The 18167-nt window shown below is 57.6% G+C and overlaps 1 protein-coding gene across 2 annotated transcripts; it reads right to left on the bottom strand.

Annotated features, from left to right (window-relative positions):
* Positions 1-208: 208 nt before the first annotated feature.
* LOC116956668 (uncharacterized) lies at positions 209-8769 on the bottom strand. Of its 2 annotated transcripts, none has more exons than XM_076054647.1 (5): positions 8623-8769; positions 6356-6473; positions 5899-6000; positions 4710-4856; positions 209-3722 (listed from the first exon to the last, which is right to left on the bottom strand). In XM_076054647.1, the coding sequence occupies exons 2-5, from the start codon at positions 6471-6473 to the stop codon at positions 2293-2295; spliced, it is 1797 nt and encodes a 598-aa protein (XP_075910762.1). In that variant the 5' UTR covers positions 8623-8769; the 3' UTR covers positions 209-2292. The 2 variants fall into 2 exon arrangements, with proteins under 2 accessions (XP_075910762.1, XP_075910763.1); XM_076054648.1 differs by having other exon boundaries at positions 8614-8763.
* Between the last annotated feature and the right edge of the window lie 9398 nt (positions 8770-18167).

Here is an 18167-nt window from a genome sequence, read left to right as displayed (position 1 = left end):
GTGGATTTTGTCCACCCCTCGGGTATTTTCCCTTCTATCTCCATGCTTAGCGGGCATAAGCTCACGGATTTCTTTCCAGAACTTCCTTCCCTCCAGCTTTAACCATTGCTCGGCTTACGCGGTCCACTCGCAGACTTCTGTGGGCAAAGAGGCGGTGGGGCAGTGTCACCAGACACACGACGGTGGGGCAGTGTCACCAGACGCACGGTGGCGGTATCGACGCGGCGAGTTGTTTATTGGCACCGGGCCGATGGCCGGCCCCAGCCGAGGCCACGGTGCCGATGGCCACGGGAAGAGGAACATGCAGCAGAGCCGGGCGGCATTCCGCGGACCGCGATACGAGCGACGCGTTACAAGACGGGGCGGCTACGGACCGGCAAAACACGGGAGGTGGGGGGTCTGCATTGGGACCCCCAGCAAGAGGAACCTCCATCGTGCTGTGGACATCTGGGGAGGAGATCGAGGGAGGGGGGGGGGGCAATTGCGGGAGAAAGTGGATTCATATTCCATTACTAACATATCTATTATTATTTTTATTATCACTCGCTTGGTTTAGGGCAAGGAAAGCCTCATGGAGAGAGTCTCAAGAGAGCATGGCAAAAGGTGTTTGCAGTAGGGGGTAGTGGGGGTGGTGGTGATTGTGCTGCTGCTGCTGCCGCTGTGGTGTTGAGTGATTTGCAGAGCATTTGGGGGATGTTTTTGGTGAACATCGGTTACACTGTGTGGGTTTTATTAGCGATGGGGAGGGATGGCTGCCACTGGGGGAGCTCCTAGGCAAGACGACACACCACCAATATCTCCAATGTGCCGTGCAGTGCTATTCAGGGCACCGTGTTGGCAAGATGTTAACTCCCTCGCCTAGTATACAGGTCGTGGGTTCGATCCCTACTCTGGCGCCTTTGTAAGTTTGGAGTCTGCGTCTCTCTCTCTCTCTTTCTGTCTCCCCAGTGGCGATGTTTACCACACACCGTACCAGGTACTCATTAGAGGCTGAGTCGATTTAGGGGAGGCCCAGGATGGGTTCAGAAAATTATCTGAACCGGTCCTGATGAAAATTTCTGTCACTGGTGTTGGCCATGAGTGGGAATCTAACTCAGGACGCGGGGTTCGTAGGCGAAGCGCGCCACCCGCTGCACCACCGGTCACCATACACACACACAGCTAAATATATGTACATACACACACGCACACACAACTATACACATACACACGGCTACAGAGCATCGCTACTAATTGTTTAAAGCTGCACTATGAGTGAAGTCATTAGAGAGTTCTACGCTATCCAAAGAAATCCCCAACAACAAACAAAAAACAACAATCCATTGTTGCATCGTCAACAACCACACGGAACCTTCGAGAGCGGCGACGACGGCACACTCGGGGCCATCGTTTCAAATCCTTCCGCTGTCGACGCGCGTGACCACATCAGGGAGGCCCGGTCGAGCGTCGCGAGGCGTCGCCCTCTCCAACGTCGGAGGCCGTCGATCGTCGAGACTCACGCGGACGCTACCCGGCAGTGTCCAGGAGATGTCGTCTCCCCTTCGCCTCGTATACGTCAGCCCGTGGGTTCGATCCGGAACCCTGACGGCGCCTGTTATATATTTGAAGTGAAACGTCTCTCTCTCTCATTTGTGATGGCCAGGTCGCTTCTGAAAAAGAGTCACGTAGCTCAGTGCACCTTACCTGGTAGAATAAAACAAAAGTTTATAGTTTACATGCGTATGCAATGGGTCCAACTCCCGGCATCCAACACTCCCCCGGACCTCAATCTCCGGTATCGTGACGTGGAAGTGGATATCACAGAGCTACCTTCAAGGTCCCTTCTATCTTCAAGTGACCGCTCTGGTCCACACAGCATGGCCCACAGTCGTAGTGGTTTTCACATTCACTACCTCAGAGATCCATTCTTCTTCAAGTGACACTCTGGTGCACACACAAGAGAACCCGTGGAAGTGGATATCACAGAGCTCCCTGTGAGATCCATTCGTCTTCAAGCAGATGGCAACGCTCTGATATACGAGAGCAATGTTCATAGTTGCGTGGAGGTCAAACCGATAATCTAATTCTATGCGAGTCAAGGGGCCTCTATGTGAGTCTATGGGTCCCTCTGTCCGAGCAGTCTCTGGGTTTCTGTGCCAGTCTACGGGTCTCTGTGACCCTACGAGACCCCCTGTGTAGTGGCCGGGGGCCGTAAACCCCAGGGTCTCTCGCGACGCCGGCTCCGCCCGGGCGGCCGGTACCCCCCCCCCCCGCCACCACCGCCGCCGCCACCCCCACCCCGCTGGCCGGGACTCAGCAGCGAGCGGCGTGCACCTTGGCGTGCCGTCGCAGCTTGGAGCTGTGCGAGAATCCCTTGCCGCACTCCCGGCACACGTACGGCCGCTCGCCCGTGTGCGTGCGCGCGTGCACCCGCAGGTGTGAGCTCTGCGAGAAGGCCTTGCCGCACTCGGCGCAGGCGTACGCCCGCTCGCCCGTGTGAGTGCGGAAGTGGCGCTCGAGGCCCGACTGCATGGCGAAGCGCTTGCCGCACTCCTTGCAGGCGTGCGGCCGCTCGCCCGTGTGGGTCCTGCGGTGCGCCTCCAGGTTGTAGCGGTGCGCGAAGCCGCGGCCGCAGTCGGCGCAGGTGTGCGGCGGCGCGGCGGCGTGCGCCGCCGCGTGCTTCTCGAGCAGCGACGGGTGGGCGAAGCGCTTGCCGCACGCGGCGCACGCGTGCGGCCTCTCGCCCGCGTGCACGTACGAGTGCTGCTTGAGGTAGTAGCGGTGGGCGAAGCGCTTGCCGCAGTCGGGGCACGCGTGCGGCCGCTCGCCCGCGTGGATCGCGGCGTGCCGCTCCAGGTTGGAGCGCTGCGTGAAGCGCTTGCCGCACTCGTCGCAGGCGTGCGGCCGCTCGCCCGTGTGCGTGGCGGCGTGCAGCTTGAGGTAGGAGCGGTGCAGGAAGCGCTTGCCGCACTCGGGGCAGGCGTGCGGCCGCTCGCCCGTGTGGATGCGCGCGTGCGCCTCCAGGTTGGAGCGCCGCGTGAACTTCTTGCCGCACTCGGCGCAGGCGTGCCGCGTGTCGCCCGTGTGCGTGATGGAGTGCGCCCGCAGGTAGGAGGGGTGCGAGAAGCGCTTGCCGCACTCGCCGCAGGCGTGCGCCTTCTCGGCCGCGTGCGTCAGCGCGTGCTGCTTGAGGTTGGAGCGCTGCGAGAAGCCGCGGCCGCACTCGGCGCAGACGTGCGGCCGCTCGCCCGTGTGCGTGGCGGCGTGCGTCCTCAGCTTGGAGGGGCACGAGAAGGCCTTGCCGCAGTCGGCGCAGGCGTGCCGCCAGCCGCCCGTGTGCGTGGCGGCGTGCGCCTTCAGCCGGTAGGGGTCGGCGAAGCCCTTGCCGCACTCGGCGCACGCGAACGGCCGCTCGCCGCTGTGGATGCGCGAGTGCCGCACCAGGTTGGAGTTGCTCGAGAAGGCGCGGCCGCACTCGGCGCATTCGTGGGCCGCCCGGCGCCCGACCTTGGCCCCGGCGCCGCGCGGGCGCCGCGGCGTCTCCCCGGCGCGCCGCGGTGCCGGCGGCGTCATCGCCGGAGGGTCCCCGAGCGGCTCGCCGCACCGCGCGCAGCCCCCCGGCGAGTCGTCGTCGCCGTCGCCGTCGCCGTCGCCGTCTCCGCGTGGCTCCGCGTCAAAGCATCCCCCGTGGTCGTCGGCGCACGCGGCGCACAGGCGTCCGTCCCGCCCGTCCGTCGCTTCGCCTGCGACGGAGACATCCGGACGAATGTTCAAAACCCCCCGCCCGCCACACGCAGACACGCGGAGGCTCGTATAGCAGAGACAGCCGCCGTCCGCCACCGAGCGGCGGTGACGTCACCGCCACCGAGCGGCGGTGACGTCACCGCCACCGAGCGGCGGTGACGTCACCGCCACCGAGCGGCGGTGACGTCACCGCCACCGAGCGGCGGTGACGTCACCGCCACCGAGCGGCGGTGACGTCACCGCCACCGAGCGGCGGTGACGTCACCGCCACCGAGCGGCGGTGACGTCACCGCCACCGAGCGGCGGTGACGTCACCGCCACGGCGCACGTGCAGCAGGAGGTCACGGGACGGACCCAGCTGGTGCCATGAGTTGACCCGACTCAGATGACCGGCAGATATGCCCCACCACCTGTGCCCCACCACCTGTGGCCCCCCCACCCCGCTGCGCCAAACTCGCTGCGTTTTATCCGCCCGGCGCTCCGCTCGTTGTCGCGAGCGTCGCTCCTCCGCCGTCTTTTGTTGCCAAGGGGAGACTGCCTCCAACTGCCCAGAGGCTCCTTGAACCGCGTGGTCAACAACAGGCGGCTGCGATGATGTCACGTGGGGCAGTCTGCGCACAGACGCCCCACGCTGAGGACGACCGCTTGCGCTGCGATCGAAACGTCGCGATTGAATATTATTTTTATTTTATTTTTCTACCTTCGTGACTTTACCGAAAGAAACCAAGGAGTACGCTTTCCTCGAGCAGTTTTCTTGGGAGGTCATCTCTGCCCCGGCACTTTTCCCGGTCTCAAGACTCTGGATCGCCTTGCGCACTTCCTCAACAGATGGCACCTCAAACCAGCCATTCGCAGTGCTGTTAGCCCCAGCCGACAACACTGGCCCCAACAGCCCAACAGAGGCTACGCGGGTGGAATCTTTGCCCGTGGCTGTGCGTGCGCGCGTTTTTCATGGCGGCAGAATGAAAAGTGGGCGCCCTTCCCACCTTTGCAAATGTCCTCATCCGACAGCTCCACCTCAATGAAGTTCTGGTCCTCGGTGGCCGGATCTCCGTGGCGACCTTCCGGCTCCTCTGGAACGTCGCTGTCCTCCTCCTCCTCCTCCTCCACTTTGACGATGCTCAAGCAAGGAACTGCGAACCGACACCACGGAGGCGGCACCCCGCGTGTCAACGCTCCGGAGGCCTGTGTCTATGTGGAACTTCTGTCGCACCGTACGTAGACACCCGCGCTAATCGGAGGTGTAAGGACAACAAACTAAACACAACAACAACAACAAGAAGCAGTTCTAAACAAATGAGTTTGTCAATCTAGATGATGATGATTTCAATGTGCATCATAGCTCCCAGTGGCTTCCTAATATTGGCAGGAAGAGCGTTCCAGACGGCCGCAGAAGCGCATCTGATAGCGCCACGCGACGCGGTGACCACCGTCTTTGTTCGATGGCCAAGGTAATGCGGTTCATTTCTGGCTAGCGTGTAATGAGCGCGACCGTGCATGGTGCGTGTGGTGGTGCGTGTGATGGGGCGTGTGGTGGTGTGTGTGGTGGTGCGTGTGGTGGTGTGTGTGGTGGTGCGTGTGGTGGTGTGTGTGGTGGGGCGTGTGGTGGTGTGTGTGGTGGTGCGTGTGGTGGTGTGTGTGGTGGTGCGTGTGGTGGTGCGTGTGGTGGTGCGTGTGGTGGTGTGAGTGGTGGTGCGTGTGGTGGTGCGTGTGGTGGTGCGTGTGATGGGGCGTGTGGTGGTGTATGTGGTGGTGCGTGTGGTGGTGTGTGTGGTGGTGCGTGTGGTGGTGCGTGTGGTGGTGCGTGTGGTGGTACGTGTGGTGGTGCGTGTGGTGGTGCGTGTGGTGGTGTGTGTGGTGGGGCGTGTGGTGGTGTGTGTGGTGGTGCGTGTGGTGGTGCGTGTGGTGGTGCGTGTGATGGGGCGTGTGGTGGTGTGTGTGGTGGTGCGTGTGGTGGTGCGTGTGGTGGTGCGTGTGGTGGTGCGTGTGGTGGTGCGTGTGGTGGTGCGTGTGGTGGTGCGTGTGATGGTGCGTGTGGTGGTGCGTGTGGTGGGGCGTGTGGTGGTGCGTGTGGTGGTGCGTGTGGTGGTGCGTGTGGTGGTGCGTGTGGTAGGGCGTGTGGTGGTGCGTGTGGTGGTGCGTGTGGTGACGAGCGTCTCCCAGGGTGACGCTCACCGCAGCTTCCCTCTTCGTCCTTCACCGCCAGCGCCGCCGCTGCCGCCGCCCGCAGAGTCTCGGCGCTGGGCTTCTCCTCCGCGTCCCACTCGCTCCACAGCGCTGGCACGGCACGCGAGATCAGCATCGTGAACAGCAGCAGTAGCAGCATCAGCAGCAGCATCATCAGCAGCATCATCAGCATCAGTAGCATCAGCAGCAGCATCATCATCAGCAGCAGCACATAAGCCACTTCGTTGAGCTATCAATTGTAAATAGCCAGGTCGCTTCTGGCAAGTAGCTACCTAGCTGAGTGGGACCTTACCTGGTCAAATCAAATTAGTTTTGTTGAATTTTTTTAAAGTTTATAGTTGCATAGTTCACGACCCACCGCACCGCACCGGCTGCTCACTTGACCGGGAGCACCGATCGGCAAACGATGAGCCAAAGGCTCCAGGACGAGAAGCGTGGAGCTCACCGGCGGCATCGCCGGAGTCTCCGCGTCGCTCCGCCGAGCCCAGAGACGACGCCCCGGGGCTCGAGTCGTCCGCCTCGCGTTCTCGCTTGATGGACGGGAACGCGACGTGGGGATCCATCTGAGAAGCGGCGCACAGCCAAGGTGGGTGGGGGGGGGGGGGAGGGGTGGTAACGTCGCCCTCTTAGCGGGCGCAGTTGAGAATTCGGGCAAGTGCCACCCCCGGCCTGAAACAATCACCAGGCGAGCTCCGGTCACCTTCCCCGTAGCGGCAGCAGCGGCGGCAGCGGCGGCGGCGGCGGCGTGTGGCTACTGCCATCGAACAAACACGGTGGCCACCGCGTCCGGACGCGCTTCTGCGGCCGTCCGGAACGCTCTTCAATCAGATAATGAATTATAGCAAGTCACTGGAGCTGTGATGCACTTTTAAATCATCTTCATCTGCATTGACGAATTTCAGGCTGGCCTGCCGACAATCCATCCTGGGTCAGCCCACAGCACCGGGGGGGGGGGGGGGGGGGGGGGTCTGTGCCGTGACCTCCTGCCAGCGAGCCTTCGACACATCACGTGGCCTCAGAGTGCACCTGGCCTGGTACGAGCGCCGTGGTGACATCACGGCCACCGAGTGGCGAATGGGCGGCTTTTGTTGTTCTCGTGGCCAGTACTATGCCCGGCCGCCTTTGTCTCCCCATTGATGTTTACCCACTGCACCATTCATTCATTTCCTTCCGATACGAAGAAGCAACTGGAGCTATGAACGCTTAAATCATCTCGATTAAAAAATAAGTTCTTTATACAGTGAGGGAAAAAAAGTATTTGATCCCCTGCTGATTTTGTACGTTTGCCCACTGACAAAGAAATGATCAGTCTATAATTTTAATGGTAGGTTCATTTGAACAGCGAGAGACAGAATAACAACAAAAAATCCAGAAAAAACGCACGTCAAAAATGTTATAAATTGATTTGCATTTTAATGAGAAAGGAGAGGACAGAGTGGAGAGAGCCACCACCACCAGCAACATCACCATCACCACCACCACCATCACCACTACCACCACCACCATCAGCACCACCACCATCACCACCATCAGCACCACCACCATCACCACCACCATCAGCTCTACCACCACCACCATCACCACCATCAGCACCACCACCACCACCATCACCACCACCATCACCACCATCAGCATCACCCCCATCACCACCATCACCACCACCATCAGCACCACCACCACCGTCAGCACCACCACCACTATCAGCACCACCACCATCACCACCACCACTATCGGCACCACCATCAGCACCACCACCATCATCAGCACCACCACCATCAGCACCATCACCACCATCAGCACCACCACCACCATCACCACCACCATCAGCACCACCACCACCATCAGCACCACCACCACCATCAGCACCACCACCATCAGCACCACCACCACCATCAGCACCACCACCACCACCATCAGCACCACCACCATCAGCACCACCACCAGCACCACCACCATCAGCACCACCAGCACCATCACCACCATCAGCACCAGCAACACCACCATCACCACCACCACCACCATCAGCACCACCACCATCAGCACCACCAGCACCACCACCACCAGCACCACCATCAGCACCACCACCAGGACCACCACCACCATCATCACCACCACCACCAGCACCACCACCACCAGCACCACCACCATCATCAGCACCACCACCACCATCAGCACCACGATCACCACCATCACCACCACCATCAGCACCATCAGCACCACCACCATCACCACCACCATTAGCACCATCACCACCATCAGCACCACCACCATCAGCACCACCACCATCAGCACCACCACCATAAGCACCACCACCACAATCAGCACCACCACCAGCACCATCAACACCACCACCATCAGCACCAGCAACACCATCACCACCACCATCACCACCACCACCATCATCAGCACCACCATCAGCACCACCACCACCAGCACCACCACCGCCATCACCACCATCACCACCACCATCAGCAACATCAGCACCACCACCACCAGCACCACCACCATCATCAGCACCACCACCACCACCATCAGCACCACGATCACCACCATCACCACCACCATCAGCACCATCACCATCACCACCACCATCACCACCATCAGCACCACCACCATCAGCACCACCACCACCATCATCAGCACCACCACCACCATCAGCACCACCACCATCAGCACCACCACCACCATCACCACCATCATCACCGTCGTCACCGTGAGATGTGGAACAGGCGTCGTGAGCAGAGGCCGCGGAGACGACGACGAGGAGGGGGAGAGGGGGGAGGTACAGGAAGAGGAGGGGCGGAGGAAGAACTCCTCCACTGGCCCCTCCCCCTCCACTTTCCCCTCCCCCTCCACTTGCCCCTCCCCCTCCACTTTCCCCTCCCCCTCCACTTGCCCCTCCCCCTCCACTTGCCCCTCCCCCTCCACTTGCCCCTCCCCCTCCACTTTCCCCTCCCCCTCCACTTGCCCCTCCCCCTCCACTTGCCCCTCCCCCTCCACTTGCCCCTCCTCCACCACTTGCCCCTCCTCCTCCACTCGCCCCTCCTCCTCCCACCGCTCCTCCTCCTCCCCACGCTCCTTCCCCTCCCCCCGCTCCTCCCCCCGCTCCTCCTCTCCCCGCCCCTCCTCCCCCCACCCCTCCTCCCGCTCCTCCACCCGCCCCTCCTCACCCCCCCGCCCCTCCTCCTCTCCCCGCTCCTCCTCCTCCCACCGCTCCTCCCGCTGTGGAGACAAAGGCGGCCGGCCGTGGTGGTGATGGTGCTGGCCACCCACCCCCTCGTGTAGCCACAGTGCCGACGGCAGCCTTCACAGCTGCTGCTGCTGCTCCTCACAGCGCTTTGTGCCCCTGCAGCCGGTCAAGGTCGGCTCCGCACGGTGCGAAAGTCACGCAACAAGTCACTCCAACAGCAGCCCGTGCCAGGCCCGGTGCACTTGGAGGCCACGCGAAGTGTCAAAGTCTCACAGATGCCGACATGAGGCCACGAGAAGTGGCAAAGTGTCACAGATGCCGGCAGGAGTTCACGTGAGGTGTCAGAGTCTCACAGATGCCGGCAGGAGGCGACGTGAAGTGTCAAGGGCTCATAGATACCGGCAGGAGGTCACATGAAGTGTCAAAGTCTCACAGATGACGACATGAGGCCACGTAAAGTGTCAATGTATCACAGATGCCGGCAGGAGGTCACGTGAAGTGTGAAAGTCTCGCAGATAACGTCAGGAGGCCACGTGAATTGTCAAAGTCTCACAGATGCCAGCAGGAGACCACGTGAAGTGTCAACGTCTCACAGATGCCGGCTGGAAGCCATGTGAAGTGTCAAAGTCTCATAGATGCCGGCAGGAGGCCACGCAAAGTGTCAAAGTCTCAAAGATGACATGAGGCCACGTGAGGTGTCAAAGTCTGACAGATGCCGGCAGGAGGCCACGTGAATTTGTCAAAGTCTCAAAGATGCCGGCAGGAGGCCACGTGAAGTGTCAAAGTCTCACAGATAACGACATGAGGCCACGTGAAGTGTCAAAGTCTCACAGATGCGGGCAGGAGGCCACGTAAAGTGTCAAAGTCTCACACATGCCGGCATGAGGGCGCGTGAAGTGTCAGTCTCACAGATGCCGGCAGGAGGTCATGTGAAGTGTCAAAGTCTCACAGATGACGGCTGGAGGCCACGTGAAGTGTCAAAGTCTCACAGATGCCGGCTGCAGGACACGTGAAGTGTCAAAGTCTCACAGATGCCGGCAGGAGGCCACGTGAATTGTCAAAGTGTCACAGATGCCGGCATGAGGCCACGTGAATTGTCAAAGTGTCACAGATGCCGGCAGGAGGCCATTTGAAGTGTCAAAATCTCGCAGATGACGGCAGGAGGCCATGTGAAGTGTCAAAGTCTCACAGATGCTGGCAGGAGGTCACGTGAAATGTCAAATTCTCACAGATGCCGGCAAAAGGCCATGTGAAGTCTCAAAGTTTCACAGATGCCGGCAAGAGGCCACGCAACTGTCAAAGTCTCACAGATGCTGGTAGGAGGTCACATGAATTGTCAAAGTCTCACAGATGCTGGCAGGAGGCCACCCAAAGTGTCAAAGTCTCACAGATGCCGGCAGGAGACCACGTGAAGTGTCAACGTCTCACAGATGCCGGCTGGAAGCCATCTGAAGTTTCAAAGTCTCATAGATGCCGGCAAGAGGTCACGTGAAGTGTCAAAGTCTCACAGATGACGGCTGGAGGCCAGGTGAAGTGTCAAAGTCTCACAGATGCCGGCAGGAGGCCACGTGAATTGTCAAAGTGTCACAGATGCCGGCAGGAGGCCATGTGAAGTGTCAACGTCTCACAGATGCTGGCTGGAAGCCATGTGAAGTGTCAAAGTCTCATAGATGCCGGCAGGAGGTCACGTGAAATGTCAAAGGCTCACAGATGCCGGCTGGCGGCCACGCGAAGTGTCAAAGTCTCACAGATGACAACATGAGGCCACGTGAGGTGTCAAAGTCTCACAGATACCGGCAGGAGGCCACGTGACGTGTCAAAGTCTCACACATGCCGGCAGGAGGTCACGTGAAGTGTGAAAGTCTCGCAAATACCCCAGGAGGCCCCGTGAATTGTCAACGTCTCACAGATGCCGGCTGGAAGCCATGTGAAGTTTCAAAGTCTCATAGATGCCAGCAAGAGGTCACGTGAAGTGTCAAAGTCTCACAGATGCCGGCAGGAGGCCACGTGAAGTGTCAAAGTCTGACAGATGACGGCTGGAGGCCACGTGAAGTGTCAAAGTCTGACAGATGCCGGCAAGAGGCCACGCAAGTGTCAAAGTCTTACAGATGCTGGCAGGAGGCCACGTGAATTGTCAAAGTGTCACAGATGTTGGCATGAGGCCACGTGAATTGTCAAAGTGTCACAGATACCGGCAGGAGGTCACGTGACGTGTCAAAGTCTCACAGATGCCGGCAGGATGTCACATGAAGTGTCAAAGTGTCACAGATGCCAGCAGAAGTCCATGTAAGTGTCAAAATCTTACAGATACCGCAGGAGGTCACATGAAGTGTCAAAGTCTCACAGATACCGGCAGGAGGCCACGTGAAGTGTCAACGTGTCACAGATGCCAGCAAAATGCCACGTAAGTGTCAAAGTCTCACAGATGCCGACAGGAGGCCACGTGAAGTGTCAAAGTCTGACAGATGCCGGCAAGAGGCCACGCAAGTGTCAAAGCCTCACAGATGCTGGCAGGAGGTCACGTGAAGTGTCAAAGGCTCACACATGCCGGCTGGCGGCCACGCGAAGTGTCAAAGTCTCACAGATGACATGAGGCCACGTGAGGTGTCAAAGTCTGACAGATGCCGGCAGGAGGCCACGTGAAGTGTCAAAGTCTCACACATGCCGGCATGAGGGCGCGTGAAGTGTCAGTCTCACAGATGCCGGCAGGAGGTCATGTGAAGTGTCAAAGGCTCACAGATGACGGCTGGAGGCCATGTGAAGTGTGAAAGTCTCACAGATGCTGGCTGGAGGCCACGTGAAGTGTCAAAGTCTCACAGATGCCGGCAGGAGGCCACGTGAATTGTCAAAGTGTCACAGATGCCGGCAGGAGGCCATGTGAAGTGTCAACGTCTCACAGATGCCGGCTGGAAGCCATGTGAAGTGTCAAAGTCTCATAGATGCCGGCAGGAGGTCACGTGAAGTGTCAAAGGCTCACAGATGCCGGCTGGCGGCCACGCGAAGTGTCAAAGTCTCACAGATGACAACATGAGGCCACGTGAGGTGTCAAAGTCTCACAGATACCGGCAGGAGGCCACTTAAAGTGTCAAAGTCTCACAGATGCCGGCAGGAGGCCACATGAAGTCTCAATTTCTCACAGATGCTGGCAAAAAGGCCACGTGAAGTATCAAAGTTTCACTGATGCTGGCAGGAGACCACGTGAAGTGTCAACGTCTCACAGATGCCGGCTGGAAGCCATGTGAAGTGTCAAAATCTCATAGATGCCGGCAAGAGGTCACGTGAAGTGTCAAAGGCTCATAGATGCCACCTGGAGGCCACGCAAAGTGTCAAAGTCTCACAGATGACATGAGGCCACGTGAGGTGTCAAAGTCTGACAGATGCCGGCAGGAGGCCACGTGAAGTGTCAAAGTCTCACACATGCCGGCATGAGGGCGCGTGAAGTGTCAGTCTCACAGATGCCGGCAGGAGGTCATGTGAAGTGTCAAAGTCTCACAGATGACGGCTGGAGGCCATGTGAAGTGTCAAAGTCTCACAGATGCTGGCTGGAGGCCACGTGAAGTGTCAAAGTCTCACAGATGCCAGCAAAATGCCACGTAAGTGTCAAAGTCTCACAGATGCCGACAGGAGGCCACGTGAAGTGTCAAAGTCTGACAGATGCCGGCAAGAGGCCACGCAAGTGTCAAAGCCTCACAGATGCTGGCAGGAGGTCACGTGAAGTATCAAAGGCTCACACATGCCGGCTGGCGGCCACGCGAAGTGTCAAAGTCTCACAGATGACATGAGGCCACGTGAGGTGTCAAAGTCTGACAGATGCCGGCAGGAGGCCACGTGAAGTGTCAAAGTCTCACACATGCCGGCATGAGGGCGCGTGAAGTGTCAGTCTCACAGATGCCGGCAGGAGGTCATGTGAAGTGTCAAAGGCTCACAGATGACGGCTGGAGGCCATGTGAAGTGTGAAAGTCTCACAGATGCTGGCTGGAGGCCACGTGAAGTGTCAAAGTCTCACAGATGCCGGCAGGAGGCCACGTGAATTGTCAAAGTGTCACAGATGCCGGCAGGAGGCCATGTGAAGTGTCAACGTCTCACAGATGCCGGCTGGAAGCCATGTGAAGTGTCAAAGTCTCATAGATGCCGGCAGGAGGTCACGTGAAGTGTCAAAGGCTCACAGATGCCGGCTGGCGGCCACGCGAAGTGTCAAAGTCTCACAGATGACAACATGAGGCCACGTGAGGTGTCAAAGTCTCACAGATACCGGCAGGAGGCCACTTAAAGTGTCAAAGTCTCACAGATGCCGGCAGGAGGCCACATGAAGTCTCAATTTCTCACAGATGCTGGCAAAAAGGCCACGTGAAGTATCAAAGTTTCACTGATGCTGGCAGGAGACCACGTGAAGTGTCAACGTCTCACAGATGCCGGCTGGAAGCCATGTGAAGTGTCAAAATCTCATAGATGCCGGCAAGAGGTCACGTGAAGTGTCAAAGGCTCATAGATGCCACCTGGAGGCCACGCAAAGTGTCAAAGTCTCACAGATGACATGAGGCCACGTGAGGTGTCAAAGTCTGACAGATGCCGGCAGGAGGCCACGTGAAGTGTCAAAGTCTCACACATGCCGGCATGAGGGCGCGTGAAGTGTCAGTCTCACAGATGCCGGCAGGAGGTCATGTGAAGTGTCAAAGTCTCACAGATGACGGCTGGAGGCCATGTGAAGTGTCAAAGTCTCACAGATGCTGGCTGGAGGCCACGTGAAGTGTCAAAGTCTCACAGATGCAGGCAGGAGGCCACGTGAATTGTCAAAGTGTCACAGATGCTGGCAGGAGGCCATGTGAAGTGTCAACGTCTCACAAATGCCGGCTGGAAGCCATGTGAAGTGTCAAAGTCTCATAGATGACGGCAGGAGGTCACGTGAAGTGTCAAAGGCTCACAGATGCCGGCTGACGGCCACGCGAAGTGTCAAAGTCTCACAGATGACAACATGAGGCCACGTGAGGTGTCAAAGTCTCACAGATACCGGCAGGAGGCCACGTAAAGTGTCAAAGTCTCACAGATGCCGGCAGGAGGCCATATGAAGTCTCAATTTCTCACAGATGCTGGCAAAAAGGCCACGTGAAGTATCAAAGTTTCACTGATGCTGGCAGGAGACCACGTGAAGTCTCAACGTCTCACAGATGCCGGCTGGAAGCCATGTGAAGTGTCAAAATCTCATAGATGCCGGCAAGAGGTCACGTGAAGTGTCAAAGGCTCATAGATGCCGGCTTTAAGCCACGCAAAGTGTCAAAGTCTCACAGATGACATGAGGCCACGTGAGGTGTCAAAGTCTGACAGATGCCGGCAGGAGGCCACGTGAAGTGTCAAAGTCTCACACATGCCGGCATGAGGGCGCGTGAAGTGTCAGTCTCACAGATGCCGGCAGGCGGTCATGTGAAGTGACAAAGTCTCACAGATGCTGGCTGGAGGCCACGTGAGGTGTCAAAGTCTCACAGATGCCGGCAAGAGGCCACGCAACTGTCAAAGTCTCACAGATGCCGGTAGGAGGTCACATGAATTGTCAAAGTCTCACAGATGCTGGCAGGAGGCCACCCAAAGTGTCAAAGTCTCACAGATGCCGGCAGGAGACCACGTGAAGTGTCAACGTCTCACAGATGCCGGCTGGAAGCCATCTGAAGTTTCAAAGTCTCATAGATGCCGGCAAGAGGTCACGTGAAGTGTCAAAGTCTCACAGATGACGGCTGGAGGCCAGGTGAAGTGTCAAAGTCTCACAGATGCTGGCAGGAGGCCACGTGAATTGTCAAAGTGTCACAGATGCCGGCAGGAGGCCATGTGAAGTGTCAACGTCTCACAGATGCCGGCTGGAAGCCATGTGAAGTGTCAAAGTCTCATAGATGCCGGCAGGAGGTCACGTGAAATGTCAAAGGCTCACAGATGCCGGCTGGCGGCCACGTGAAGTGTCAAAGTCTCACAGATGACAACATGAGGCCACGTGAGGTGTCAAAGTCTCACAGATACCGGCAGGAGGCCACGTGACGTGTCAAAGTCTCACACATGCCGGCAGGAGGTCACGTGAAGTGTGAAAGTCTCGCAAATACCCCAGGAGGCCCCGTGAATTGTCAACGTCTCACAGATGCCGGCTGGAAGCCATGTGAAGTTTCAAAGTCTCATAGATGCCAGCAAGAGGTCACGTGAAGTGTCAAAGTCTCACAGATGCCGGCAGGAGGCCACGTGAAGTGTCAAAGTCTGACAGATGACGGCTGGAGGCCACGTGAAGTGTCAAAGTCTGACAGATGCCGGCAAGAGGCCACGCAAGTGTCAAAGTCTTACAGATGCTGGCAGGAGGCCACGTGAATTGTCAAAGTGTCACAGATGTTGGCATGAGGCCACGTGAATTGTCAAAGTGTCACAGATACCGGCAGGAGGTCACGTGACGTGTCAAAGTCTCACAGATGCCGGCAGGATGTCACATGAAGTGTCAAAGTGTCACAGATGCCAGCAGAAGTCCATGTAAGTGTCAAAATCTTACAGATACCGCAGGAGGTCACATGAAGTGTCAAAGTCTCACAGATACCGGCAGGAGGCCACGTGAAGTGTCAACGTGTCACAGATGCCAGCAAAATGCCACGTAAGTGTCAAAGTCTCACAGATGCCGACAGGAGGCCACGTGAAGTGTCAAAGTCTGACAGATGCCGGCAAGAGGCCACGCAAGTGTCAAAGCCTCACAGATGCTGGCAGGAGGTCACGTGAAGTGTCAAAGGCTCATAGATGCCGGCTGGAGGCCACGCAAAGTGTCAAAGTCTCACAGATGACATGAGGCCACGTAAGGTGTCAAAGTCTGACAGATGCCGGCAGGAGGCCACGTGAAGTGTCAAAGTCTCACACATGCCGGCATGAGGGCGCGTGAAGTGTCAGTCTCACAGATGCCGGCAGGAGGTCATGTGAAGTGTCAAAGTCTCACAGATGACGGCTGGAGGCCATGTGAAGTGTCAAAGTCTCACAGATGCTGGCTGGAGGCCACGTGAAGTGTCAAAGTCTCACAGATGCCGGCAGGAGGCCACGTGAATTGTCAAAGTGTCACAGATGCTGGCAGGAGGCCATGTGAAGTGTCAACGTCTCACAAATGCCGGCTGGAAGCCATGTGAAGTGTCAAAGTCTCAAAGATGACGGCAGGAGGTCACGTGAAGTGTCAAAGGCTCACAGATGCCGGCTGGCGGCCACGCGAAGTGTCAAAGTCTCACAGATGACAACATGAGGCCACGTGAGGTGTCAAAGTCTCACAGATACCGGCAGGAGGCCACGTAAAGTGTCAAAGTCTCACAGATGCCGGCAGGAGGCCACATGAAGTCTCAATTTCTCACAGATGCTGGCAAAAAGGCCACGTGAAGTATCAAAGTTTCACTGATGCTGGCAGGAGACCACGTGAAGTCTCAACGTCTCACAGATGCCGGCTGGAAGCCATGTGAAGTGTCAAAATCTCATAGATGCCGGCAAGAGGTCACGTGAAGTGTCAAAGGGTCATAGATGCCGGCTTTAAGCCACGCAAAGTGTCAAAGTCTCACAGATGACATGAGGCCACGTGAGGTGTCAAAGTCTGACAGATGCCGGCAGGAGGCCACGTGAAGTGTCAAAGTCTCACACATGCCGGCATGAGGGCGCGTGAAGTGTCAGTCTCACAGATGCCGGCAGGCGGTCATGTGAAGTGTCAAAGTCTCACAGATGCTGGCTGGAGGCCACGTGAAGTGTCAAAGTCTCACAGATGCCAGCAGGAGGCCACGTGAATTGTCAAAGTGTCACAGATGCCGGCAGGAGGCCATGTGAAGTGTCAACGTCTCACAGATGCCGGCTGGAAGCCATGTGAAGTGTCAAAGTCTCATAGATGCCGGCAGGAGGTCACGTGAAGTGTCAAAGGCTCACAGATGCCGGCTGGCGGCCACGCGAAGTGTCAAAGTCTCACAGATGACAACATGAGGCCACGTGAGGTGTCAAAGTCTCACAGATACCGGCAGGATGCCACGTAAAGTGTCAAAGTCTCACACATGCCGGTAGGAGGTAACATGAAGTGTGAAAGTCTCGCAAATACCAGCAGGAGGAAACGTGAATTGTCAACGTCTCACAGATGCCGGCTGGAAGCCATGTGATGTGTCAAAGTCTCATAGATGCCGGCAAGAGGTCACGTGAAGTGTCAAAGTCTCACAGATGCCGGCAGGAGGCCACGTGAAGTGTCAAAGTCTGACAGATGCCGCAAGAGGCCACCCAAGTGTCAAAGTCTTACAGATGCTGGCAGGAGGCCACGTGAATTGTCAAAGTGTCACAGATGCTGGCATGAGGCCACGTGAATTGTCAAAGTGTCACAGATACCGGCAGGAGGTCACGTGACGTGTCAAAGTCTCAGAGATGCCGGCAGGATGTCACATGAAGTGTCAAAGTGTCACAGATGCCAGCAGAAGTCCATGTAAGTGTCAAAGTCTCACAGATACCGCAGGAGGTAATGTGAAGTGTCAAAGTCTCACAGATGCCGGGAGGAGGCCACGTGAAGTGTCAATGTGTCACAGATGCTAGCAAAAGGCCACGTAAGTGTCAAAGTCTCACAGATGCTGACAGGAGGCCACGTGAAGTGTCAAAGTCTGACAGATGCCGGCAAGAGGCCACGCAAGTGTCAAAGCCTCACAGATGCTGGCAGGAGGTTACGTGAAGTGTCAAAGTCTCACAGATGCCGGCAGGAGGCCACGTGAATTGTCAAAGTGTCACAGATGCCGGCAGGAGGCAATGTAAAGTGTCAACGTCTCACAGATGCCGGCTGGAAGCCATGTGAAGTGTCAAAGTCTCATAGATGCTGGCAGGAGGTCACGTGAAGTGTCAAAGGCTCACAGATGCCGGCTGGCGGCCACGCGAAGTGTCAAAGTCTCACAGATGACAACATGAGGCCACGTGTGGTGGCAAAGTCTCAAAGATGCCGTCAGGAGGCCACATGAAGTCTCAATTTCTCACAGATGCTGGCAAAAAGGCCACGTGAAGTATCAAACTTTCACAGATGCCGGCAAGAGGTCACGTGAAGTGTCAAAGGCTCATAGATGCCGGC

The sequence above is a fragment of the Petromyzon marinus genome, chromosome 66, assembly GCF_048934315.1.
Source record: "Petromyzon marinus isolate PM22_M1 ecotype Great Lakes invasive population chromosome 66, UKy_Petmar_22M1.pri1.0, whole genome shotgun sequence".
NCBI classification, from domain to species: domain Eukaryota; kingdom Metazoa; phylum Chordata; class Hyperoartia; order Petromyzontiformes; family Petromyzontidae; genus Petromyzon; species Petromyzon marinus.
The sequence above is the reverse complement of the archived record's forward strand: the minus strand, read 5'-3'. Positions and strand labels throughout refer to the sequence as shown.

What these genes read in the sequence shown, in the direction of transcription:
- LOC116956668 (XM_076054647.1), bottom strand. Translation starts at nt 6,473, where the DNA reads ATGGATCCCCACGTCGCGTTCCCGTCCATCAAGCGAGAACGCGAGGCG. An exon ending in AGACTCCGGCGATGCCGCCG is followed by an intron (nt 6,001 to 6,355) that starts GTGAGCTCCACG and finishes GTGCCGTGCCAG; the next exon opens with CGCTGTGGAGCGAGTGGGAC. An exon ending in GGACGAAGAGGGAAGCTGCG is followed by an intron (nt 4,857 to 5,898) that starts GTGAGCGTCACC and finishes GTCGGTTCGCAG; the next exon opens with TTCCTTGCTTGAGCATCGTC.